The sequence below is a fragment of the Delphinapterus leucas genome, chromosome 3, assembly GCF_059928025.1.
Source record: "Delphinapterus leucas isolate spDelLeu-1000000601 "Yukka" chromosome 3, BTC_Dleu_Yukka2, whole genome shotgun sequence".
Classification (NCBI taxonomy): Eukaryota; Metazoa; Chordata; class Mammalia; order Artiodactyla; family Monodontidae; genus Delphinapterus; species Delphinapterus leucas.
Window position 1 is genome coordinate 40,014,439 of NC_143131.1, and position 26,889 is coordinate 40,041,327.

The 26,889-nt window shown below is 38.2% G+C and overlaps 1 protein-coding gene across 5 annotated transcripts in view; it reads left to right on the forward strand.

Moving 5' to 3' along the window:
- PARP8 (poly(ADP-ribose) polymerase family member 8) overlaps positions 1-26,889 on the forward strand; it is a 185,183-nt gene that overhangs the window by 67,617 nt on the left and 90,677 nt on the right. For all 5 annotated transcript variants that reach the window (XM_089908841.1, XM_022597819.3, XM_022597803.3 and 2 more), the window contains exon 4: positions 25,484-25,521. In XM_089908841.1, coding sequence (XP_089764967.1) covers positions 25,484-25,521 — 38 coding nt within the window. The remainder of the gene's footprint in view (positions 1-25,483; positions 25,522-26,889) is intronic.

Consider the following 26,889-nt stretch of genomic DNA (forward strand, 5'->3'; position numbering starts at 1 on the left):
TCCGGACGCGCAGGCTCAGTGGCCATGGCTCACGGGCCCAGCCGCTCCGTGGCATGTGGGATCTTCCCGGACCGGGCCATGAACCCGTGTCCCCTGCATCGGCAGGCAGACTCCCAACCACTGCACCACCAGAGAAGCCCTGGGTCTTGTTTTTGTATCCATTCGGCCAGTCTATTTCTTTTGGTTGGAGCATTTAATTGATTTACATTTAAGGTAATTATCGATATGTATGTTCCTATTACCATTTTGTTAATTGTTTTGGGTTTGTTATTGTAGGTCTTTTCCTTCTCTTGTGTTTCCTGCCTAGAGAAGTTCCTTTAGCATTTGTTGTAAAGCTTTGGTGGTGCTGAATTCTCTTAGCTTTTGCTTGTCTGTAAAAGTTTTAATTTCCTCGTCGAATCTGAATGAGATCTTTGCTGGGTAGAGTAATCTTGGTTGTAGGTTTTTCCCTTTCATTACTTTAAATATGTCTTGCCACTGCCTTCTGGCTTTCAGAGTTTCTGCTGAAAGATCAGCTGTTAACCTAATGGGGATTCCCTTGTATGTTATTTGTTGTTTTTCCCTTGCTGCTTTTTATATTTTTTCTTTGTATTTAATTTTTGATAGTTTGATTAATATGTGTCTTGGCGTGTTTCTCCTTGGATTTATCCTGTATGGGAGTCTTTGCGCTTCCTGGACTTGATGACTCTTTCCTTTCCCCTATTAGGGAAATTTTCAACTATAATCTCTTCAAATATTTTCTCAGTCTGCCCCCAGTTGGTAAGGTTGGTTCAGTGGGTTGTGTAGGCTTCCTGGTGGAGGGGACTAGTACCTGTGTTCTGTGGAATAGGCTGGATCTTGTCTTTCTAGTGGGCAGGATTGTGTCCCGTGGTGTGTTTTTGGGTGTCTATGACCTTATTATGATTTTAGGCAGCCTCTATGCTAATGGGTGGGTTTGTGTTCCTGTCTTGCTAGTTGTTTGGCATAGGGTGTCCAGCACTGTAGCTTGCCACTCGTTGAGTGCAGCTGGGTCTTAGCGTTGAGATGGTGTTGTGTGGGAGAGTTTTTGCTGTTTGACATTATGTGGAACTGGGAGGTCTCTGGTGGACCAATGTCCAGAAGTTGGCTCTCCCACCTCAGAGGCACAGGCCTGACACCTGCCCAGAGCCCCAAGACCCTGTCAGCCACATGGCTCAGAAGAAAAGGGGGGAAAAAAAAAGAAAGAAAAATAAAATAAAATAAATTTATTAAAATTATTTTTTAATTATTAAAAATAAAAATAGTAAAAGAAAGAAAGAAGAGAGCAACCAAAGCAAATCCACCAATGATAACACACATTAAAAACTATACTAAAAAAAAAAATAACAGACAGAACCCTAGGACAAATGGTCAAAGCAAAGCTATACAGACAAAATCACACAAAGACGCATACACATACACACTCACAAAAAGAGAAAACGGAAAAAAAAAATATATTTCTATATTTAAAGAAAAAGGGGCTTCCCTGGTGGTGCAGTGGTTGAGAGTCCGCCTGCTGATGCAGGGGATGCGGGTTCGTGCCCTGGTCCGGGAAGATCCCACATGCTGCGGAGCGGCTAGGCCTGTGAGCAATGGCCGCTGAGCCTGCGCGTCCAGAGCCTGTGTTCCACAGCCGGGAGGGGCTGCACAGGTGAGAGGCTGGCGTACTGCAATTAAAAAAAAAAAAAAGAAAAAAGGAAGAGAGCAACCAAATCAATAAACAAATCTACCATTGATAATAAATACTAAACTAATATAAACGTAAAACCAGAAACAAATTAGATGCAGAAAGGTAACCCCAAGTCTACAGTTGCTCCCAAAGTCCACCGCCTCAATTTGGGATGATTCGTTGTCTATTCAGGTATTCCACAGATGCAGGGTACATCAAGTTGATTGTGGAGATTTAATCCGCTGCCCCTGAGGCTGCTGGGAGAGATTTCCCTTTCTCTTCTTTGTTCTAATAGGTCCTGGGGTTCAGCTTTGGATTGGCCCTCCCTCTGCATGTAGGTCACCTGAGGGCGTCTGTTCTTCGCTCAGACAGGACAGGGTTAAAGGAGCAGCTGATTCGGGGACTCTGGCTTACTCAGGCTTGTGGGAGGGAGGGGTACCCGCGGCGGCAGAGGCCAGTGTGATGTTGCAGCAGCCTGAGGCGCGCTGTGTGTTCTCCCGGGGAAGTTGTCCCTGGATCACGGGACCCTGGCAGTGGCGGGCTGCACAGGCTCCCGGGAGGGGAGGTGTGGAGAGTGACCTGTGCTCGCACACAGGCTTCTTGGTGGCGGCAGCAGCAGCCTTAGCATCTCATGCCCGTCTCTGGGGTCCGCGCTGATAGCCGCAGCTCACGCCCGTCTCTGGAGCTCGTTCAGGTGGTGCTCTGAATCCCCTCTTCTCCTGCACCCCGAAACAATGGTCTCTTGCCTCTTTGGCAGCTCCAGACCTTTTTTCGGACTCCCTCCCGGCTAGCCGTGGCACACTAGACCCCTAAAGGCTGTGTTCACGCAGCCAACCCCAGTCCTCTCCCTGCGATCTGACCCGAAGCCTGAGCCTCAGCTCCCAGCCCCCGCCCGCCCCGGCAGGTGAGCATACAAGCCTTTCGGGCCGGTGAGTGTTAGTCGGCACCGATCCTCTGTGCCGGAATCTCTCCGCTTTGCCCTCCGCACCCCTGTTGCTGTGCTCTCCTCCGTGGCTCTGAAGCTTACGCCCTCCGCCCCCGCTCAGTGTCCGCCCATGAAGGGGCTTCCTAGGGTGTGGAAACTTTTCCTCCTTCACAGCTCCCTCCCAGAGGTGCAAGTCCCATCCCTATCCTTTTGTCTCTGTTTTTTCTTTTTTCTTTTGCCCTACCCAGGTACGTGCAGAGTTTCTTGCCTTCTGGGAGGTCTGAGGTCTTCTGCCAGCGTTCAGTAGGTGTTCTGTAGGAGTTGTTCCACATGTAGATGTATTTCTGATGCATTTGTGGGGAGGAAGGTGATACCCACGTCTTACTTCTCTGCCATCTTGAAGGTCTCTCCCCAAGCTTTATTTCTTTTCCCATTTTATAAATACGTTTTTCCTGATATGAGTACCTCATTTGATTTCAAAGTCTGAGAGGGCAGGCTGCTTTTTCCCATTTTAGCACGTTAATTAGCATCACTGACCACTATAGAGCACATTTTATATTGCCAATGATGTCCCAATTAAAAAATCCCCTGGGAACAAAGCTCCATTTAATAAAGTTGGCTTGGGCATAGCGATGGTTGAGAAAGTTCCCTTTGCCCAGTGCAGGAAAACCCACAAGGGAGCTGTTTGCCTGCTGGTCTCTTGGAGACTTGCTGGCACCTGAATGTTCTCCGAGAAGGGCAGTTCAGGCTGGTCACAGGCAAATGCAAGAGGCACTGATCGGTGCTTGGATCATCTCTGTCCCCATGCTGTAGACCTGTCCCAAAGGGCAGAAGCCAAGCCACTCTACTTGCCCAAAGGGCAAGACTCCTTTATTTAGAGGGAAAGGGTGGAGGTGCACTGGGGAGAGAATTCACATCTTAGAATAAATACATCCCTGTTTCCTTTATTATTTCTTCTTGTGGAAGCAAACAGAAGAGTGTGCCATTGGAAACTACACTCCTATGGGTAGTTTAAGGACAAGGTAATCCCAAAGGGGAAAAGTTGGGGAGGGGATAAACTCGGAATTTGGGATTAACGTATACGCAGTACTCATGTAAAATAGATAATCAACAAGGACCTACTCTATAGCACAGGGAGCTCTACTCAATATTCTCTAATAACCTATATTGGAAAAGAATCTGAAAAAGAATGTTGATATATGTTCGTGTGGAAAAAAAAAAGGACAGGGTAATCCCATGCTATGGTGTCGTTTATAGTCATAAATCCAAACCATCTCAGATTTCTCAGGGCCTTTGATGTGTGTAAGAGAAACACAGGCACTTCCTTTGTGGTAGTGTTTTGTGAGTGACAGAGCATTGCCCTGTTAATGGTTTTGGTAATCGTTTTATCCTTAGCTCCCTATCAGCAGGGCTCTAGTAGTTCTATGACCACTTCCCCCTTTTATAATGAACATTTGAGCTACTTCCTTGCCCAAAGAGCTGTAGGCCCATTTGGACACGATGCGAGTCAGCCCTGGCTCTCACGTGCCAAATACCCCCTTCTGCTGAAGTTTGCCCAGTCCCTGCGCCTACTGCTTCTGCTTCTCCCCGGGCTTGGCTTCCTCTGGAAAAGGTGAACACTGATCCACTCAAGCTGTGTCTCTCTTTTTGGGTTGTTTTTCTTTGTGTAGATACTGTGTCAAGTGCTTTGATCAAATGTATTGCAGTGGTAGATGTGGACAATAGTTTTTAAAAGTAAAATATATCAGGTAATCTACATTACTTGTAGGCTCGCGTGCAGTTCTTTTCAACAAAATGTTTTAAGGTTGATTATGGTTTGCGCCTTCTGCTGTGCTGCGGGCTATCGGTACTACAGGTACACAGAGGAATAAAATGCAGTTTCTGCCCATGAAGAGGTCTGGGTTCTACACTTAGTTTGGAAGATAAAGGCTAGAAAATGAAAAATTTGAAGAATGAAGATGGTGCATTTAGACTCCTCCAGTCTTTTTCCTTTGCTCATCTGCAAATTTCTGCCCAATTATCACTTTGTCTGGGAAACGTTCCTTCCCCTGCACCATGGGAAAGTCACATGCCCTTGTTTTATGCTCCAGTTTATGGTGTAGTCTTTCCTTCAGAGCATTTGTCATAACTGTAATTTTCATTTATTTGGGTGATATTTTCATTGTGTTTTCCTTCGATGGACTAGAAAGTTCCTGAGTTCAGGGGTCCTATCTATTTTAATTCAACTCTGTTGGCACAGAGTAGGTCTTCAACAATCATTTACTCCATACCTGGTTGAATGAATACTGAGTTCTGACTATTAAGGACTGGTGAGAACTGATTGTTGAATTCAGTTTCCTTTTACATTTTCACTCTGAATGTGAATGTCATTTCTCTCAAGGGCTTAATATTTGTAGTGTTTTGGTAAAGACTCTCGTGTGGTTTTAAAAGTTCTCTTTTGTTTTGTAGTATTTTTAGTCATAATGGGATAATCAGTTTGAATTGCTTCCTCAGAGTCATGTTTGCGATTGGTGGAGTGTGTTAAGATATTTGAGTGCATTATATTTAAGTGGGTGCATATGTGAGAAGGAAAGTTTTGGGACTGGAGCTGGGTAGACATGATCATCGCCTGCATTCATTAGTTCTGTGCCATTTTTCTAGGTGGAAGGAAGTTAAGGCTTAAGTATTTTCCTCTAAATTCTAATGAGTATTTCTAAGCCATTATTTTGTTTCCTTTGTTAAATGACAACATCGAGTGAAGATACTTCATTGATACTTGCAATTTTAGAAAACAGAGTGGGTGTAGGTGATGAGTGGATGCTATTGAATTAGGCTGACATAAAAGAGTGATGAGAATGTTGAATTATCTAGGAACCAACTCATTTAAAATGGTAAAAGTGATTCTATTGATCTTAACATTTTGAGTTCTGATCAACTTTTGTCATTTTGATATTTTTTATACAGTCTTTTTAAATTGACCTTATTCTTGTATTCTTTTTCCTCTCTGTTATTCTGAGTGAAATTTAATTGGTGGTTATCTCAGCTTCGCTTTTGCTATTTGTCAAACTATCTGTTTTTATGTTAGGCCCTTGTTTTCTTAGGAATCACACTTTCAGAGTTAAGGTACTACGGTTTCCTCAGTTTGTAAAGAACTACACAGATTGATTTTATTTTATTTTTGTTTCTTTTTTTTTTCTTGGCACCCATATGGGACTTTTGGTTACACCCCTTCCATTATTGGTTGCCTTTTCTTTCCTGAGAATGCCTGATATAGAAATAGTTCTAAAAAAGAAGTAAAGCTAATATTTTAATATTTTTAATAATTTAATCTCTAGGAATTGAAATATTTTTGAATTGATAGCTTCTCCAGCAAAGTTTAAAATGTTGTGTAAATTTATGAGATACGATTTTGATGACACTCAAAATGAAATTTTGTGTGAAGTATTTTAGAGTTTTTCCATATCCTTTCATATCAGAGACACCTATATGTTAACTTTGAAAAATATTTAGTGTGATGAGACAAATCAAAGTTATTCACTGATGTAGAAAAAAGTAACCAATAGCTCATTTTCTATTCAAACTGACTGAAGACTTAAACTTTTTTTTTCTCTTAAGTGTACTTAGCTGTGTGGTACTTTTATGGTTTAATCTTGTGGTACACATATAAATGTGCAGTTGTTGAAAATTACCCCTCTTCTAAAGTGAAAATCTCATTCATTTAAGAAAATAGACAAACTTTTGCTCTCATTGCTTTGGCAGCTATGAACTAAGTAAAAGTTTTCAGCATTCACCTCATCATCATAGGAACTTTCCTTTGATAACTACTATACAAAGATTTGCAAAATTGATGCCAAATAGCATTGCACATATCTTCATTCACAAAGATTGCTTTGCTAAGGAAACTATATACAGAGGAACGGTAACTTTCTCTTCACATTTGGCTGTTAAATACATTTTATGATCGATTTAAACTGAATGACTTCTGACTTGGAGCAAGAGCTGGTGTCTGGTACATATAAATGTTAATAAATATGCTATACAGATTAAATTAAATAATTGTGAAAGATGATACAATTTAATGAAAGGCATCAGTATCAAAGAAGACCTAAGTTTTGGATCAAGTGCTGTGTAACCAAGGGCACATTGATAGACCTCTCTGGGCCTTAATTCCCTGACCTGTAAAATGAGAGGCCCAGAGAGATGGTCCGTTTTTATGACTATAATTCTGTGAGTGTTATGAGAGTAAATTTTATTTCTCTTTGCAGTTCAGAAAGTTTACTCTTCGAATTATTTCTTTTCAGTTAGATGTGAATATCTCCTGCAGGCATCTTCCATCCATCTCTTCCAGATTAGCTGTCTCAAATGTTTTTCTTTCCTTTTCTTACCAATAAATTTGGACTCTGTCTTGACACTGATGACAACTTCAGTATCCTTCTTGTCACCTGACAGACTTTAAACATAAAAATCCTCATTTTATAAGTATGCATTAGGACTATGAAGCCTGGCCCTGAAAATTTCCTACCTTTTTAAAAAATATTCATTACCTGAACAGAATTTATTTTAGAATGTAAAATGGGAGAAGAAAGGAGCTAGATGCATTTGAGAATGCACTTATAGTAAAATAAACATTTCAAATACTTTCGTAAAGCGAACACATATGGAAATGTATTAACTAAGGTATGAAGAAGTGTTTTAGCTTGTCTCCACCTAATTAGGGCAAGCACCTGGCTATACTTCCTCTTTTAAGATTGGAAAAGGTTTTTTATTTTTTGCAGTATGCGGGCCTCTCACTGTTGCGGCCTCTTACTGTTGTGGCCTCTCCCGTTGCGGGGCACAGGCGCCGGACGCGCAGGCTCAGCGGCCATGGCTCACGGGCCCAGCCGCTCCGCGGCATGTGGGATCTTCCCGGACCGGGTCACGAACCTGTGTCCCCTGCATCAGCAGGCGGACTCCCAACCACTGCGCCACCAGGGAAGCCCTGGAATAGGTTTTTAAAAAACATGAGTCATCAGCATAGATTGTAGATGGATTTTAAGTGGATTTTGTTTAGTCTTATCAATTTTTTCTTTGCTAGTCTCTGTCATTTTATAAATGTCAAACCTACTTTTATGTCTTGAAAAAGCTGATATGACAGAACTGAGTTATGTGTGGATTATTAACCAGTACATTAGCTGTTGAAATATTTATTCATTGCCAAAAATCATTGAGATTTTTTTGTTATATTTTAAATGATTTCCTTTGGAAATAATTTATACTTCTAGAATATGAATAAGTTCTTTTGTTATGATGATCAAAGGTGAAATAAAACAGATGAAGAAATAACTGCATAAACTTAGGCAAGTTGATTAGAAGCCAAGGTGTAACCTGTGAGGGAAAGGGTACCTGGTGGGGTTGGGCTTACTTTGGGACAGAAACTTTATTCTTTTGACTCTATGTCCAGAAATACTTTGAGGAAGAAGAAGATTAGATCTTGTCACAAAATAATCAGAAGTTTCTTGCCGTAACAAAGCTCAGTGTGCAAAATTCACAAGAGGCCAAAAGACTTAGAGGAAAATGTCAGAAAACCTAGCTCTGCTTCTGGTTCCACATGGGATTGAATGAATCCCTTTAAATTTATGTTTCTTCATCTGTAAAATGAGTGTGTGCATGAGGTGATTACTGACTTCTGTTGTAGTTGAACACACTGTGAAATCCAGATCATATTGTGAACATTTTTCTTTTCCATTTCCAAAACCTTTTTTATCCTTTGGTTGGCCTTCAGAGAGTGAAATCAAAACAACCTCTCTCCATTTTGAATTTCTTTGTTCAATTGATTTCTCTTTCGCTCTTCTGTCCAAAAGAATGAGCATGTTCGTCTGTTGGACTTGAGTCAAATGAATGTAAAATAGAAAATTCATAGCATTGTGCATTTGCTTGTACAGGTCTGGCTCATGTAAATCTGGTAAGTCTGGTAGGTATCTTAAATTTATCTATATGCTAAAGAAGAAAGATGTACTTGTTGAACTTTGAATAAAGGACTGCTAGACAGCTTTTTGTCCTTTCCATTGTGAAGATATATTCATCCTGATCTTACTGTGAAGGGAAATGTTCATTATCTCTTTCAGATATTTTTCTTTTTTTTTTGATACGTTTATTGGGAAAGCATAAGGTATAGGATTCAATGCTTAGGTGTTTAGATTTCTTATTATAATCAGTTATTTATTTGCTTAATTATAGAATGTGGCCTATGAATCATCCTTTTAAATATTAAAAGTTGAAATATTTCAATTATCCAAATTCATTATCCAGAATTTCTAAATCTAAAATGCTCTGAGAATTGAAGCAAAATTATTTTGTAAATTTGGCCCATGTTAAGTGGCAAACTGACCTGAACTGACATGAGATTATTTATAGTAGCAACATTCATGCATCTCTCTCCATATATATTATTGTTTTTGATGGTAAGGTGTAAAATATGCACTCTGTTACCTTTCTAAAATATGAAAAGCTCTGAATTTCAAAACACATCTGGCCCCTGGGGATTCAGATAAGAGACAGATATCTTTATCATTATTAATTTCCCCAAAAGATTAGCATGTGAGCGTAAGAATATTCGTTTCTTACTCATTATTGCTGGTAGTGGAAATACAATGCAATAATTTAGTGCTTGCGCCTAAGAAAGGTTGGAATTAGAATCTGGAAAAATAAAATACATACAATATGCGGGAGAATCTTAAAGAACACAGAACATATGATAGTACTTATGTATCAAAATTGTGATTTTTAAAACCAGTGTTGTTTGCTATAAACGTAAATAGTGTTTTGTACAGATTTGCTAAATGGTTAAAAGAAATTCTGAATAGAAATAGTTGATATGCAGGCTGATATTTGCATAAAAGCTAATTAATGGACTGCTTTGGAAACATTCAATATTTTGTTGAGTAATTTGGCTTTGAAAACAAAATAGTAAAAATTGTTTTCTTAAATGACAAATGCAAATGACATACAGTAGTTTTGACTCAGCAGATTGTATTTTTTTCAGTAACTATAGGAATGAAACTGTGAATAATTTTCACATAAGGATGCTTTTAAATTTCTGATCTGTGCTCATAGACAACATTCAAAATTGATGAAAAACTTGCTCCTGACATAACAGATGGTGTCTATTGGGCTGTCTGATAGGCAACTTGACTTTAAAAAAAAAAATTGAAAATTCAATTGCTAGTACCAACATTTTTTTTAATTGAAGTATAGTTGATGTATAATATTATATAACTTACAGGTGTACAGTATAGTGATTCACAATTTTTAAGGGTTATACTCCATTTATAGTTACTATAACATATTGGCTATATTCCCCATATTGTACAATACATCCTTGTAGCTTATTTTATACCTAATAGTTTATACCTTTTAATCCCCCACCTCTTTGTTGCCCCTCCCACCTTGCTTTCCCTCCTGGTAACCACTAGTTTTTTCTCTACATCTGTGAGTCTGCTTCTTTTTCGTTATGTTCACCAGTTTGTTGTGGTACCAATACTTTTTGAAAATTTTATTTTGCTTAAAAAGCTTTATATTTTAAAATTCTTTTTGAAATAGTTTTTTAAAAACTTTAAAATGTTTCCCTGATTGATTGACTTTAATTTAATATTCTTATTTTATGACTTTTTTGAAAAATTATATTAAGCTGTAATAGCTATATATATATATATATATATATATATATATATATGTTTAGATTTCAATTAAACTATACTCAGGGTCAGAAAAGTTAGTTGTAAAATAATTTAGGAAATAGCTTATCAATTATTGACTCATTACCTCACAATTTGTTATACATAAAAAGGGACTTTTTGTCAATACAGTAGAATCTAATGCCTTTATTATCTTTTTCAATCTCTTATCACGTGAGGCTTCATTTTAATATTCAGTATGATTACTTGTTTTCCTACTAAGTCAGATTCTCTACAATGCCCTACATATCTGGTTCTCACACTTGTTCATCTTTTCCTTAAATCTGTAGGACTCATCAATTTCCGGAGTATTCTCAGGTATTATAGTTACCTCCAAAAGCCTTCCATAAGTGGCCTTGTGCCATATAGAGCATTTCCTTACTTTGCTCACACTCTGTACAGTAACTGGTAACTTTTCTAATGAGGAAGGGGAACTTAAGTGACATACTTTGTTACGAAAAATAATGTTGGAAAATCTTGTGGAAGCCTATGATCTAATGATGTTAAATGCAAAAATGTGGATAAGAGTGGTACAGAACTTTTTAACATTGAACTTTATCTTTCTCTTTTATGGAGGTTTTATTTCAGATCCCATATGGACATTTGTCTTTTTTTCTATTATTATATGTGAACTTTGTAATAATTTACGAAGGATCTCTTGAGGGTAGAGTTGGGGCTTGGGAAATCTCATAGAGGAAATTTCATCATTTTCCTTTTCTCTGGCCCTCTTAAGAAAAGGAAAGGAAAGAAAGAGAAGAAAAGACCTTTGTGGTGGTGCAGAAGTAGAGTATCCAGTTCTTCATTTGCTTTGGGCTGTTACTGGATGAATAAAGGAATCATAATAATCATAATTATACATAGTCAGTTCTACGTGATAACAGAGGGAGGCATATAGGTGAACTGTTTGCAGAAATAATCACAATCATTTCAAGCAAGTCAATTTGTCACTAATGTATTTACTGTTATATAACATTGATTCTCCTTTCCTATTTCATGTCTTTAGGACTGTGTATTTCCCAACCAAATCACAAATGTACCCAGGATGGCTAGTGCACATTTTCTATCTCAAATTGACTGAACAAAGACAGTTAATGCACTTTCTCTTATTCTCTCTCCCTCTCTGCTTTGCTTTTCTCTGCATTCTTTGCCCTGAGAAATTTCTTCATTGACTTATCTGGGGTTAAGAGGTTTATCAGTTTTTATAAATAGAGAAGTGACTTTCCATGGGTGCTGGAGTTTTCCCATTTTCTTCAGTGAATTCACAGTGCCAAAATCAAGGATGCCAAGACACGGATTTATTCTGTAACGATGCATTGCCCAGAAAGGGAAGTTAAGAGATTGGGGTCTTTTTGCCCAGCCTAAATTCAAACCCTAAGAAGGTTAGATATGCAGAACCACGTATTAGACAAACTATATTCTAGAGTCTCAATATCATTACTACTACTATAATAGAAATCCATCATGAGCAGAAGGGTTTGTAGTGATTGGAAGAACATTTTTATAAGTCAGATTGATGTTTGCTTCTCTCATTTGGTAGTGCTATAATAGGATTCCAGTGTACATTTGTATGGCTTCTGGGGAGCTGGCCGAACAGAATAGTTTCTGTAATTTATTTAAACATATTTGCATGGCTTGCAGATACTGAAATTTCAAGACCTTCAAGTGCCTTTTGCTGTTTGTTCAGATTTTATAATCAATATTGCAAATATCAGGTGTAATGTTTTCATGATTTTGAGCATGTTGAATTATAGATGAATGTACTTGAACCCTCTGCACATAATATATAAATACAGGCAATGTGACTCCTGTCTTGTCTCATTCAGGACATTATACAGTACAATAAAATTCCATCACAATGATTTGTTTCATGCAGACACATTATAGGCCAAATTATATCCCTTAAAATATTTCATATGTAAAAAAAAAATCTGTTCCATGAGTGAAAGACAGCGTTATTCATCTCTCCTAAAATTAGACCTATTAACAGACTTAATTTAATTGGATTTAGGTTGTTTATCTTTGATAAGACATAAAATACTTATTCTACCATATTTTAAGAGTCATTCAGTGTACTTGGGAAGAGAGCTATACATATATTTTGAGTGCCCCTTAGGATACAATATGCATAATACTGAGCTTCTGGGACACAACAGTGAATGAGCTACATAGACATCTAGTAAAATAAGATACATTAGATCTAGTGTGAGAAAGAAGCATTGATCTGATTTTCACCCAAATTATAGCTGTGAAAGTTTTAGGAGGCGTTAGGATAGGGCCCTATGAAAGTGTTTATTAAAGGGACAATCTGGTCTGGGTCAGGTTGGACAGAGCGGGGTGGAACCCGAGAGGGAGGACCTAAGAAAATAAAAATGTAAACTAATTCCTAAAGGATGCATAGGATCTAACCAGGAGGTATAGAGGAGTTTGCCCCATTTTCTTAATGAATATATCTCACAAGTATTTGATTTGTGAAATATAATTTTTAAATTAATTCTAGTAGCTTTTCCCTGTAAGTATACTTGATTACTATTATAAAGTTTATTCCAGAAAAGTTAGGAAGAAGAGAAAAGCAGACATCATCAGCAATCACAACAATCAATGATTCAGGAAACCTTCTCCCAAAAAGGATACCTTAGATCCTTCTTCCCCACCAAAATGCCCTATACAACTATAAATCGATATTTTAATAAGTATATATAAAAATTGGAATTTTTAACAAAAATGGAGTCACAGCATCATTAGATTACAGTTTTACATCCTTTTATTGTCTGCACCATCCTTTTAATAGATGCACCATTATTTATTTAACCACTCCCTATTTGTGAACTTTTTAGTTACTTCTAACTTTTCAACAACCCAGAAGTATTTTAGGCAAAGTGTACAGTATTTATGAAGTTGACTGTATCATTTTAGCACCTAAATTAATCTGAAATAAGGAAGCATTCACTTATAAATTCCAAAGCTTCTTTATTTATGTTTGCATGATTCAAATGAGAATTGGAATACAGATATTTAACTTACTGAGATACACATTCTTTATCAGAAAAAACTCATTTGTAATGCCATGAACAGAAATCATTTGCATTATGATCAGTGTTTTTACAACTTAGCTTTTATCCTTATAGAGTATAAAAATAGCTGAGGTGATCAGAAATCCCTTTAGAATAGGATACTCATTTGCAGGGGCCCATTGTTCCAATGGAAAACCCTCAGAATCCTTTTTGCCCATTTTCATGTTTTTGACAGTTTTTCCTTGTAGTGTTCCTCCTGTGATCATAAGTAATTTCCAAAGGTAATTCTTCATCACAAAAATCTTCAGCAAGAGTGTTAATCGGCTATAGAGGCCTCCTTGAGTTTGCAAATCTAGAATCATGACCTATTGAGGTGATAGAATTTAACTTCTCTCCAGAATTTTTCATTAGGAATCTTAGACTGGAGTTTTAAAAGCCTCTATTATTTGCTTCTCTGAGGCTAGGAAAACAAAACCAAGACACACTCTACAACCCATTTCACCTTGAGTACCTATGTAATTGGATGAATAGCTGTTTGGTTGAGTCCTGCCAGAAAGCAACCTTTCTCGCCTGTAACTCACTGTAACTCTGGGAACCTACCAGCCCAACAGTTTTCCTGGCAGAGATTTGTAGGCATTAGTTGCACATAAAAGTCAATTCTTGTTTCCCAGTAGTGGCTTGTCATTTCTGATTAAATGAAAATCATTTTGAAATATATTCTAGGGATAGTTTTGGTTACACAATTGCTTTGTCCAATAATATACTGGCAAAAAAGAGAGGGCAGATTCTTACTGAACCTGTGAAAATAACTATAGGGCCATAAAACATAAGGAGTCTCATTAGGAGTTTCTGAATTCTGGAGGGATCAGTGAGAATTAGATGCTCTTTCTAAACGTTTCATTTTAGTTTATAAAAGCAGTGTCTACAAAATTGAAGTTAGTTACAGCTCAAAAATAAAGAAAAAGATGAAAGTCTTCCTCATCTGTCTGTTAGAAAATAGAATATTAAAACAGGATCAACAATATCTCAACAAATAGCTGATCAGTTAACTCAATTATATGTAATTCTTTTTTTTCTTAACATCTTTTTTGGAGTATAATTGCTTTACAATGGTGTGTTAGTTTCTGCTTTATAACAAAGTGAATCACCTATACATATACATATATCCCCATATCTCCTCCCTTTTGTGTCTCCCTCCCACCCTCCCTATCCCACCCCTCTAGCTGGCCACAAAGCACCGAGCTGATATCCCTGTGCTATGCAGCTGCTTCCCACTAGCTATCTGTTTTACATTTGGTAGTGTATATATGTCCATGCCACTCTCTCACTTTGTCCCAGCTTACCCTTCCCCCCTCCCCATGTCCTCAAGTACATTCTCTACGTCTCCGTCTTTATTCCTGTCCTGCCCCTAGGTTCTTCAGAACCACTTTTTTTTTTTTAGATTCCATATATATGTGTTAGCATACCATTAAACTGCCACCTTTCCTTGGTTAAACCATCCACATGGCTCTCTTTGTGTTAAATATTTGTTACTTTGAGGCTGTCTTTTAGTTACATATTCACTGGCTTAAGAATGAATTGCATTTGCTAATTGAATATCTAGTAATCAATTAACTTTGTGGTCAAAATATGTCAGATTTAAGTACATTACCCTTGTTTTCAAATAATTATACTTTCCACATTAATCTTGTGAGAACAAATCAGTTTTCAAAAGCTTAATGAAGAGTGAAAGGCTAATTGATTTTAGTAAGCACTAGGAAATACTATTCTACAGTCTGAAAATCTCCTGTTTCATTGCTGACCTCCCAAAAGGCTGTAGTCCAGAAAGAAAGAATCAAGAAAATCAGCAGATAGGACTACAGCTTTCCAAATCCAATTTTACATACATACAGTATTGAAATAAAATGGTAAATCGAATGCCCATGAAGGACTAACAAAAATCATTTCACCACAAGGAAGAAAATGTTATACCCTAAAGAAAATGACCTCATCTTTGACAAATAGAAAAATAATAAATAACTTGCAACTTTTATTTTATAATATCTAATGTATCACAATTGCTTTCAGGTCATAAGTTCTGTAAAAGTTATGAATAGTACTTAAAACCCCAAATCACTAGTGTATTCTCTACTTTCAAATAATTAGGCAAAAATTATGAAATTAAACCATGGGTAAATGTCTATTAATTTTTTGTTTGTTTGTTTTTTTAACATCTTTATTAGAGTATAATTGCTTTACAATGGTGCATTAGTTTCTGCTTTATAACAAAGTGAATCAGCTATACATATACATATATCCCCACATCTCCTCCCTCTTGCATCTCCCTCCCTCCCACCCTCCCTATCCCACCCCTCTAGGTGGTCGCAAAGCACCAAGCTGATCTCCCTGTGCTATGTGGCTGCTTTCCACTAGCTATCTATTTTACATTTGGTAGTGTATATAAGTCCATGCCACTCTCTCACTTCGTCCCAGCTTACCCTTCCCCCTCCCCGTGTCCTCAAGTCGATTCTCTATGTCTGTGTCTTTATTCCTGTCCTGCCCCTAGGTTCTTCAGAACCATTTGTTTTTTAGATTCCATATATATGTGTTAGCATACGGTATTTGTTTTTCTCTTTCTGCCTTACTTCACTCTGTATGACAGACTCTAGGTCCATCTACCTCACTACAAATAACTCAATTCCATTTCTTTTTATGGCTGAGTAATATTCCATTGTATATATGTGCCACATCTTCTTTATCCATTCATCCAATGATGGACACTTAGGTTGCTTCTATGACCTGGCTATTGTAAATAGAGCTGCAATGAACATTGTGGTACATGACTCTTTTTGAATTATGGTTTTCTCAGGGTATATGCCCAGTAGTGGAATTGCTAGGTTATATGGTAGTTCTATTTTTAGTTTTTTAAGGAACTTCTATACTGTTCTCCATAGTGGCTGTATCAGTTACATTCTCACCAACAGTGCAAGAGGGTTCCCTTTTCTCCACACCCTCTCCAGCATTTATTGTTTGTTGTCTATTAGTTTTTTTTTTTTTTTTTTTGAGGTACCGGGCCTCTCACTGTTGAGGCCTCTCCCGTTGTGGAGCACAGGCTCCAGACGCGCAGGCTCAGCGGCCATGGCTCACGGGCCCAGCCGCTCCACGGCATGTGGGATCCTCCTGGACCGGGGCATGAACCCGTGTCCCCTGCATCGGCAGGCGGACTTTCAACCACTGTGCCACCAAGGAAGCCCTTTTTAATTTAAATAGCTTGTAGATGTTTACGTTAAAATAACTCAAGCAGTTTAATAGGTCCGTGTCCAAATTAGGATGATTTTGGTTCTAAGAAACAAAAATATTTTATGCTGACTTAAGCTGTAAAAGCAAAGTTATTTGTTCCTGCCATGAAAACTTCATTGATAAAGAGATGTAGGTTTATTTTGGTCAGGGCTCTGCCTCTGTCTCTGTGTCTGAAATTTTCTAAGTTCCACCTTTCTCTGCTCACCATGGGTGTTAGAAGGCTACCAGCAGAAACTGTGGCTGTATACTTCCTCATCCGCATACAGGAGGAGCAAGTGTCATTTCCCAAAACCATTAAATAAAAGTTCCAAGCTTGACTCTGAACGAATTACTCTGAACCAACTACTGATGCCAAGGTATAGGCTAGGTGACTTCTCTTTCCTACTTTAGGAGAGGGATTGGCAATTCTGATTGGCTTATGTCCCCACCTGAGAGAAGGGATTCTCCTCCCCCAAATTCAAGGGCTTCTTCCTGCAGCAGGGAGGAGAAGGAGGGGAATGGAGAGTGAAGAGGCCTTGTGGATGTCTGTTACAGAATTATTTTACATCTTCTCATGCTTGAATATTTGGGGAGGGGAGAAAGTTGAGAAATCATTTTCATTGATCATTGTCTCCCATTCCACAAGCTGCTTTCTTCCACATGACAATCTCCATGTAATACTCTCTACAAGATGGGGAAGTAGATGTTATCTCACCTAACAAATAAGCAGGAGAAAGTTAGCCAATTTAATGTTCTCAGGTTCACGTGGTTCATAAAGGCATATTTTAAAGTCCATGCTCTTTCTTCTGCACTCTTCAGGTTGTAGACTAAATCATATTTGCTAAGTAATTTTGTGAGGAAGGTTATTCCAAGTTGGAAGGTCAAAGGATGTATACATTTTAAATAAACATTCATTCTGCAAATAATGACAATGTTCCTAAGATGTGCTGCGTACATGGGAGGTGCTGGCATACTGTGGTGAAGAAAATAGGTGCCTTCTAACCTCACAGATTTCGTGGGAGAAGCAAATGTTAATGTCACGCAGTTAAGTTTAAAATTACAAACTGTGTGACTGCTCTGTCATAAGATCTGTCCAAGCCTGGGAAGGTTGATCAGAAACCTTTTTCCTGGGAGGTGACATTTGAGTTGAGATCTGAAGGATGAGAATGAATTCACAAGACAAAAAGGAGCGGGCTTCCCTGGTGGCGCAGTGGTTGAGAGTCTGCCTGCCAATGCAGGGGACACGGGTTCGAGCCCTGGTCTGGGAGGATCCCACATTCTGCGGAGCAACTGGGCCCGTGAGCCACAACTACTGAGCCTGCGCGTCTGGAGCCTGTGCTCCACAAGAGAGGCTGTGACAGTGAGAGCTCCGCGCACTGCGATGAAGAGTGGCTCCCGCTTGCCACAGCTAGAGAAAGCCCTCTCACAGAAACGAAGACCCAACACAGCCCAAAAAATTAATTAATTAATTTAAAAAAAAAAATAAATACAATATATCATTAAAAAAAAAAAAAAAGGAGGAGGGGGAGAGAATTCCAGGCAGCGGGAACAAGGCATGGCGAAGAACTGAAAACGTGCTTTTTGTCTGAGCATAGAGAGTGAAGCAAGAGGGTGAGACGAGGAGATAGGCTGGATCCTGCAGGGTCTTCGGGTAGTATTAAGAATTGTGCTTCGTATTCCACAAGAAATTGTACCTTAACTCTTGGAGAAAGTCGGTGAGATAATATCTTAGTATTTATTGCAGTTATGTCTGAATATTTATAATGTTTTCTTAATACATGTTTTCTTGCCTCTACAAAGCCCTTACTTCAGTTACAGAATTATTCCATCATATCCGGCATTTCAGCCTTGACATGCTGTGCAAATCATTTGTAGTAGCTTTAGACTTTTTATAACCACTTATAACTTGAACTTAGATGTAAAATGGTGAAGGCAAAGGCCTCTACATTTTAGTGAATATTTACCAAAAGAGTACTGAATTAGTTATAGTTGCAAACTGTGTAGAAAACTCCAGACATTAAACTTAGAGGGAAGAAATATGGAAATTACGTATATATTATACATATTTATATATCTATAAATTTAATGTAGGTTTCAGGTAATACTTATATATAATTAACTTAATGGAGGTGACCTGGCATGTTGTCCACTATTCATGTCCTGTTGGAGTTGCGCTTGTGACCTCCTCTTATTTCTGGTTATGATTAAAGAAAGAGAGAGAAGCAGAACTTTGTTTAAATATACTGTTGGCTTTTGCATTCGACTAAGTCAGTATAAAAGAATGATTTTGCTCATACCATATGGTATATTAATACCATAAATAAAGCATGCATCTAGGTTACTAATTAAAGTTGGGCTGAGGTTTTTAGAGTTCATCCTTGTTGAGAAGATGGTTTACTTAGAAGTCTAAACATTCGACCTATAGTGTAACATTTAAGCATAGAAAGTTGCTGACTCAGCCACTTCCCTAAAATCAAACAAAAGAACACCATGGCTTTTGATTCCATTACTTCACGCGCTGCAAGTATAACTTTAAAAATTATCAAAATAAGCTTTGAAAATGGGAACACGTATATTATTGGGAAACAGTATTTATTGGGCAAGCGTCTTCACCCTTTACCTTTGTCAGGGGTGGTATAAATTGCCTTGTATCAACAATTTATTTCCGGGCTTCCCTGGTGGCGCAGTGGTTGAGAGTCTGCCTGCTGATGCAGGGGACGCGGGTTCGTGCCCTGGTCTGGGAGGATCCCACATGCCGTGGAGCTGCTGGGCCCATGAGCCATGGCTGCTGAGCCTGCGCGTCCGGAGCCTGTGCTCCGCAACGGGAGAGGCCACAACAGTGAGAGGCCTGCATACCGCAAGAAAAAAACAAAAAACCAATTTATTTCCTTGGTGGGAAAGATGAGCCTTCTGTTCTGGAGTGAGAGCTTCCTGCTCTTGTCTTCATGTTGAGAGGAACAGAGGAAGGGAGGCAGATACATTCTCAGGCTTTTCACTGGAGGCCTTGAGTAAAGCATGCTTATTCCTTGCGTGGAATATATGATGTTGCAACAAATTCCTGCTCAGACATTTTGCATACCACTGCCTCTTCTGTCTAGGAGAACTGACATTCTTTCTTCTATACTTTCAGGATAGGAGTAGATTAAATAAAGACTTCCATGTGTACTGCTCTCCTGACAAGTAAATTAATTAAACTACTGATCAGTTTGAAATGCTAACATGTCTATTTTTTGTGAAAATAACTGGTGCTTCCATTTTTTAGAGCATCTCAGAGATCTTCCTCTATATCGTGTCGTTGAATTTCAGCTCATACTATCAGGTCTGGTAGTAATTCAAGTATCATCCTCATTATGTTGATTTGAAAATGAAAAAGACAGAGAACACACATGACCTGGGTGTTCAGACCACTTCTACTTCTGTATATCACAAAAAGCCTGTGAAGAGAATGTGATGAAAGGGCCTGACACTCACGTGAACAGTGGTGTGTACCCACAGGGAGAACTGCTGGGTACCTGCATTTGCTGATTTTTATCAAATATTTGAGCACTTGCCTACTACTTGGTAGGTATTCTGTCCAGGACTGTCATGGCATATCTTCAGATAATTTAGGAAAAAGATATGATCTGTTCATTTATTCAGAAATTATTTTATTGACAAGTTACTCTGTCAGAGCCCTGGGAATTTGAAGATGAAAATGTTTGGTCTGTACCTTCAGTCTAAGGACAGTTAAGGTCAAGGTGAAGTGGGACATGAAGGAAAGAACACCCAAGTCTACCTGGGTTATTGAAGTTTCATAGGAAGTTGTTCTTCAAACTGAATCTTGAGGGTGGAGGGGCGGGTGTTCTAGGAAAGTAAGTCTACGTGCAGAAGTAATAGTCAATTAATAATATTAATGAAGCAGCTAATGTTTATTGACTGCTTTGGTGTCAGTTTTTTTCTTCTCAGTGCTTTACCTGTATTAACTTGTTTAGTCCTCACAACAACCCCAAAAGATAGGTACTACAGACGAGGAAACTGAGGCAGAAAACAGCTAGTTATCTAGCCCTCGGTTGCACAGTTAATAATGGCAGAGCCAGCTTCAAAGCCCAACAGTCTGACGCCACCACGTTCCTTTGTGTGAAAAAGCTGACCTGTTTCGGGAATGGTAGAACCTGAAATGGTTGGAAGTTAAGGTCTGTGGGTATTTATCAGGGTTTTGGCTGGGCAGGTGCTTAAGGGTCAGATCGTGAAGAGCCTTGGGAGACACGCTAAAGGGTTAGAATTTTATTCCACAGGATCAGTATTTATATGTTTTTGAAAACAAGATCCAGAGCTTACCTTCATCGGTATCGCTTGGGGTGCTTTTTAGAGATGCACACTCCCAGGTTCCACTTCAGATCTACTATATCAGAATTTCCCTGCTCCAGAAAGTGGCCAAGGGGCTTGTGCCCTGAGTGGTCAAGTGGTAAGTTGATCCCTAGCTCCTGAGAGCAGCCGCTGCTCTTCTTTTTACCAAGTTTCTTGGTATTTAATTTGCTGAGTTGAAAATTAACGTAAAGAAGGCTATGAGTTCTGTTTTGTATGTGTTGGGTTTAATATGCTTTCAGAATATCCTATGGGAAATGTGAGGAAAAAAAAGAAGCTGCCTGCTTGATTTAGAGATAGGGAATTTTTGAGTCTTCTGCTTATAGCTGGTTGGAGACACTTATGGATATAGTTGAGATTACTCATGTGAAAAAATAGAGCAGTCAGCATGGCTGGAAAGCATTGAAATATGAAAACAACATGAAACGTGAAATATTGAAAGAGATTAAGGAGACATCAAAAGCAAGCGGGACCCAGGGAGAGGTGGAGTTCAGGAACCAAGGAAGGAGGGTTTCATGACGTCTTTGTTTTTATTAAATGCATCTGAGAACTTGTGTAAGAAAGGAACTAGAAAAATAAAAAAGGTCAGTGGTGACCTGAAGAAGCAGAATTTAGGGGGAGTAGTAGTACTAGGCGTGGAAGCTGGATTGTAATGTGCATGTAAAGTGTGTGGCTAGTGAGAACAGGTGAGATTATTCTTTGTAAAAACTTAACTTTCAGAAGAAAAGTATGGTGATAAAAAAGGCTACAAGGTAAAGGGAGAGCTTAAACATTACTAGCTTTTTAACTTTTTACACGGTTCACATTTATTATAAGCATTGAAACAATACAGATGTAAACAAAGAATAGAGTTCCCTTTCATCCAATAACCAAAAGATCGCAACTGTTGAAGCTTGTCATTATTTTTCAAGCCATGTTTCTGTCTGTATATGTTTGTAGTAGATATGCATTTACACATTTTAAATGAAAATATGTTACAGCAGTCTACATTTTTGTATGTACCTTATTGTATTAGAAACACTTATCTCTTTCTTTTTTTTTTTTTAAGAAATTTATTCAATTAATTTATTTATTTTTGGCTGTGTTGGGTCTTTGTTGCTGCCTAGTTGCAGCGAGCGGGGGCTACTCTTCGTTGCGGTGCACAGGCTTCTCCTTGCGGTGGCTTCTCTTGTTGCGGAGCACAAGCTCTAGGTGCACGGGCTTCAGTAGTTGTGGCACGTGGGCTCAGTAGTTGTGGCTCACGGGCTCTAGAGTGCAGGCTCAGTAGTTGTGGCACACGGACTTAGTTGCTCCAAGGCATGTGGGATCTTCCCGGACCAGAGCTCGAACCCGTGTCCCCTGCATTGGCAGGAGGATTCTTAACCACTGCGCCAGCAGGGAAGCCCAGTTATCTCTTTCATTACATATTATTTTACACCATTACTTTTTCACAGTTGCCTAGCATCATATTGTGTGTATATAATAGTTTGTGTAATCCTATTATTGGCACTCTTGGTTTTGGCGGGGGTGGGGTAATTTTTCATTTTAAATAGTGCTACCATTAATATCTTTGTGGGCAAATCCTTTCTCATTTGCATAATAGCACATTTTTTATTAATTTCAAATGGTGGCATTGTTAGATTAAATTAATAGAAAAAGGTACCAAATGGAGTGTGGGTTTATGGGATCTATAAATCGAGATGATATTAGTCTTAGATAAAAAGACAGACATTTCCTTCTTTCTGGATGCAAGGAGGGTGGAGGACTGCTTGCCATTGCCTGCAATTTTGTGTTAGTTTCTGTATTTTGCTTTCTCTCATGTAAATTCTAAAAGTGATCTAACTGGGAGAGAAAAGATAGGAAAAGATTTGGTTTATCGAAGAAATTGCTTTAGATTTTAGAGAATAAGGTAAAAGGTATTACTCAATAAAATACTGGTTTTTGCTTGCTCTGTCAAAACCCCCTGGGTGAAGTATGAGTTCAGGATCCGGGAGTTTTGAGTTAGAGATGGCAGAAAGTCACAGCATTTGGGGGCCCACTTGTAGAATACAGATGTTGAATTCAGTACCACTGACAGGTGTTCTTGGTCTAAAACTCTTTCAAGTCTGAATTCCCTTCTCTGTTGTGTTAAAACTGCCATCTTCCTTTAGCTCCTTCCTGTTCTTAAAGAATTTCCTTAGATCTGTGAGCTTGAGAACTAGATCTAAACTCGATCTACTTTCAGCTCTCTGCAGACATTTCAAAACAAAGAGGATGGTAATGCAGCAAATGGTGAATTGATACAAGAATGACCTTATGAATGATTTTTTAAAAATATATAAACAAACACAAGATTAGGCAGATACTGAACATCTAAGGGCTCTCCCAGGAACTTCTCCAGAGGCTCTTGGCTATCGGGAGGCATCTTTAACTGGGAGAGATGCTTTCAGAGGAATAAGAGGTGGAAGCAACCATTTTAATCTAAAAAGTTATTGAGGTTATGAAATAACTTACAGATTCTAGTTTTAAACTTGTGATATTAAGAACCTAGTACTGTGCGGTGCATACAGTATACGCCAAACACACACAGACGGACCTCAATTTCTCTGGCAAAGCACCTCAATGTAATTGTAATTTAGCGAATTCCAAATATCTGAAGGCATTTTTTTTTTTAATCAGAATTTTAGAGTTTGCTCCAGGTTTTTCGTCCTTCTCATGTTCACCCTCTTTCACTTTGACTTCTCAGTATTTTTGCCTGCTTTAGTATTTATTATGTACAGCATATGCTACCCTTACTCTCCTATCTATTTAAGCTTGGTCCTTTGCTCTTTTTTTGGTCCTACCTTTTAGGTCCTTTAGTTTAATCATGCATGTCTGCTTCTATTGATACTAGATTGTTTCCCTAAGGACTCTGTTAGTGAAACTGATTTGGATTTTACATCTCTGGTGATATTCCTTCTGGTGTACACCAAGAAGATGCTATATATCACAGGGGCTGATGCATTATTTTGTAGGGCTTTTGTTTTCTGTTTTGTATTTGAAAAATTAGGTGTGATCATGAACATGGGAATGTCTCTTAATATCATGAAGATAATACAATCATAAAATAAAATCATCCATGTTAGCTTTGGTCTCTGAAAAATGTAATATATTGTGATTTTGAGCAAATCGAGTTCCCCAGAGGACATTCATTCATGTAAAATTTCACTTCTGTAAATTTTCATTGCTTGTACTGGAAGCTGACTAAAATTACTTGGCACCTGCTGCTGTGTGTCTGGCGTTGTCCTGGGGACTTTACAGCTGTTAAGCCATTAAATCATCACAGCAGGCTTGTAAGGTAGGTCTGGATTCCCCCATTTTACTGAAAAGGGATGGAAACTGAGTGTATAGAAAATGACTTTTCTTATGCCACCCAGCTCAAAGCTGGAATTTGATCCTGTTTGTTTGGCCCTAATCACAGCAGTCTTCCTAATTGGAGTTAGACATGGGAATGTATTAAGGCTTCACTTTGGATTTAAACATTGATTCGGATGAAAAATGAAACCAAGTGCTGTTGGTTGAGATGGTAAGCTATTGAGAATTAACCCAATTTAGTACTGAGTATAATCTCTGGCAAGGTCCCAGGCTCTGTCACATAGTACTGCCAGATAAAGGGTTGCCTTGATCATCAGTGATTTCATTTCTGCAAGTACAGTTCCATTGTAGAAGGGAATGAATTGTGGGAAAAGAAATTCACATGGGATCATGGTGTATATTTCCCCCAGCTTGTCTGAGGCTCCACTGGCCTGGTTATTTTATCTTCTAAGTTTTGGCATTTGATTCAGGACCCAAAGCTGGGCTCTTGGCTGGGGTTCAACATCTGCCATTTGTTCTTCCTTCTCCTTTCCAATAGGCACCTCCTCACTGATATTTGCTCATTATTTTATTACTTAATTCAACGTCTCTCCTCTTCAGTCTATCCTAAATGTTTCCAATCACAGTAATTTTTTCAAGACACTTATTTTATCTTAAAATTCTATTATGCTTCACAGTCTGATTTCATTTACATAATACTCTTGAAATGACAGAATTACAGAGGTGGAGGATTGATCAGTGGCTGCCTGGGTTTAGGAATGCTGGGGTGAAGGGAGACAGCCTTGACCCTGAAGACGGCAGCATGAGGGAACTCTCTGAGTGATCAGATAGCTCTGTATCTGGATCAGATAGTTCTGTATCTGGATTTCTGTATCACTCTCCGAGTGATAGGCACACGAAGCAAATGTGAACAAATGACATAGGTAGAACTGCACCCAGATTTTACACTAATGTTGATTTCCTGCTTTTGATGTTGTGCTGTAGGAAGAGAAGATATAATCAGTGGGGGAAACTTGGTGAAGATCCATGAGACCTCTCTGCACTGTCCGTGTAACTTCGTGTGAATCTATAATTATTAAGAAAGAAAGGACTGTTGTGCTTTAAAATGTTCAAGTTCGTTTGTCTAGCATACATTTTGGTATCTGTACTTATATCTATATAAAGTAATGGGTAACACGGGGTTGGTTTTCATTGTGTAAAAGCATGTTTGCCTTAGCAGTAACTTGAGCCTTTCTTTTCTCTCTCTCTCTCTCTTTTTTTTTTCCTGTTTTAACAGTGTATCCTATTCAGTACATGTATCTGAAGATTACCCAGGTATGTTTTTCTTTTTCTTTTTATTACAAATATTCATGCCATGATTCTTCGAATAGTTTTTTCTTCTGGAGATGTAAAATGTATATAAATATATCTAGGGGTGAAGGGTTGGCAGGGAAAGACAATATAAAAGAATTCTGTTGATTGCCTGTGAGTTACATGTCTCACCCTGAGACACAGTACAGAGTCAAAATAGTTCTCCCGTGGAACTACTTTCCTTGAGTCAATATGATAGCTTCATCCTGTATATTTACCTCATTACAATTAAAATGAAGATTCTCTAAACTGGTTTAGTTGTTGGCTTTGGATAGTTTTTTCATACTCTAAAAATAATGGGTAGGAGTAACAGCTAAAATAGTAGCTAAAAATAATAGTAATATTTGAAAATAATAGGCCTTTCTTAATTTCTCTAAATTTATATACAGTTGAACACATCTCACAACAACTCTCTGAGGTTGTTACTATAATATCCTCATTTTACAGATGAATGATGATACTACTAGTAAGAGGAAGAACTGCAATTTGAACCCAGTAGTCCAGAGCCCGTGGACCATACTGCTAGACTGTACTAGGCTTCTTGCATATGCACAGCTGTCCTCACTGTGTGTCCTGAAATAGATTACTAGATCCACACACATTTGTCCATAGAAGACTGAATATAAGGTCACTACAGATCTACTTTTCTATTGATCAAACCAGTATCTTTCTTCTAGGCCGTGTTCAGTCTTACTTTCTAGACTCGCTGTAATGCCACCAGAGCCCAGGATGTGTATGCCAATATTTAAGTCATGATAATTTGGACTTTGTCTTTAGTGTTTTTCTCACTAATGATGTCTGTAATTTTATCTTGAGTAAGAGCACGAGCACTGTAGACTTAGTGTAGATCAAATATGACTTGATTAGTTTACCCCAAAGAAAAAAGTATAATGCAAGAATCTATTTTTTATCACATTCTGTGGCAAAGATTAGCAAATTTTAACTGCCTATGTTTCATATATATATTTTTTACTCCAGCATTCTTACTTAATGAAATCTGATGGTTACCAAACTAACTGTTCTGATCTGTCAGGGTCATAAATTGAAATCACAATTCCAATTCCTATTGAAATCTAGCCATTTTATTCACTTACTGTGCATGATTGGGATCATAATTTTCTGTATAAAATGAGTAGATTGCTATAAGTAACTTTGATTACGTATACTTTGAGTATTTTTTTAAAAATAATTAGTTAATAATGTGGTATGAGGATATTGTAAAATATTTTTTGAGCCTTTAAGCTAAGTATTTCCAGTGGCAATTTGCATTATGCATTTAACCTTTTTGTAAGATCAAATGTTACATTTTAAAATAATTTTCACATATCATAA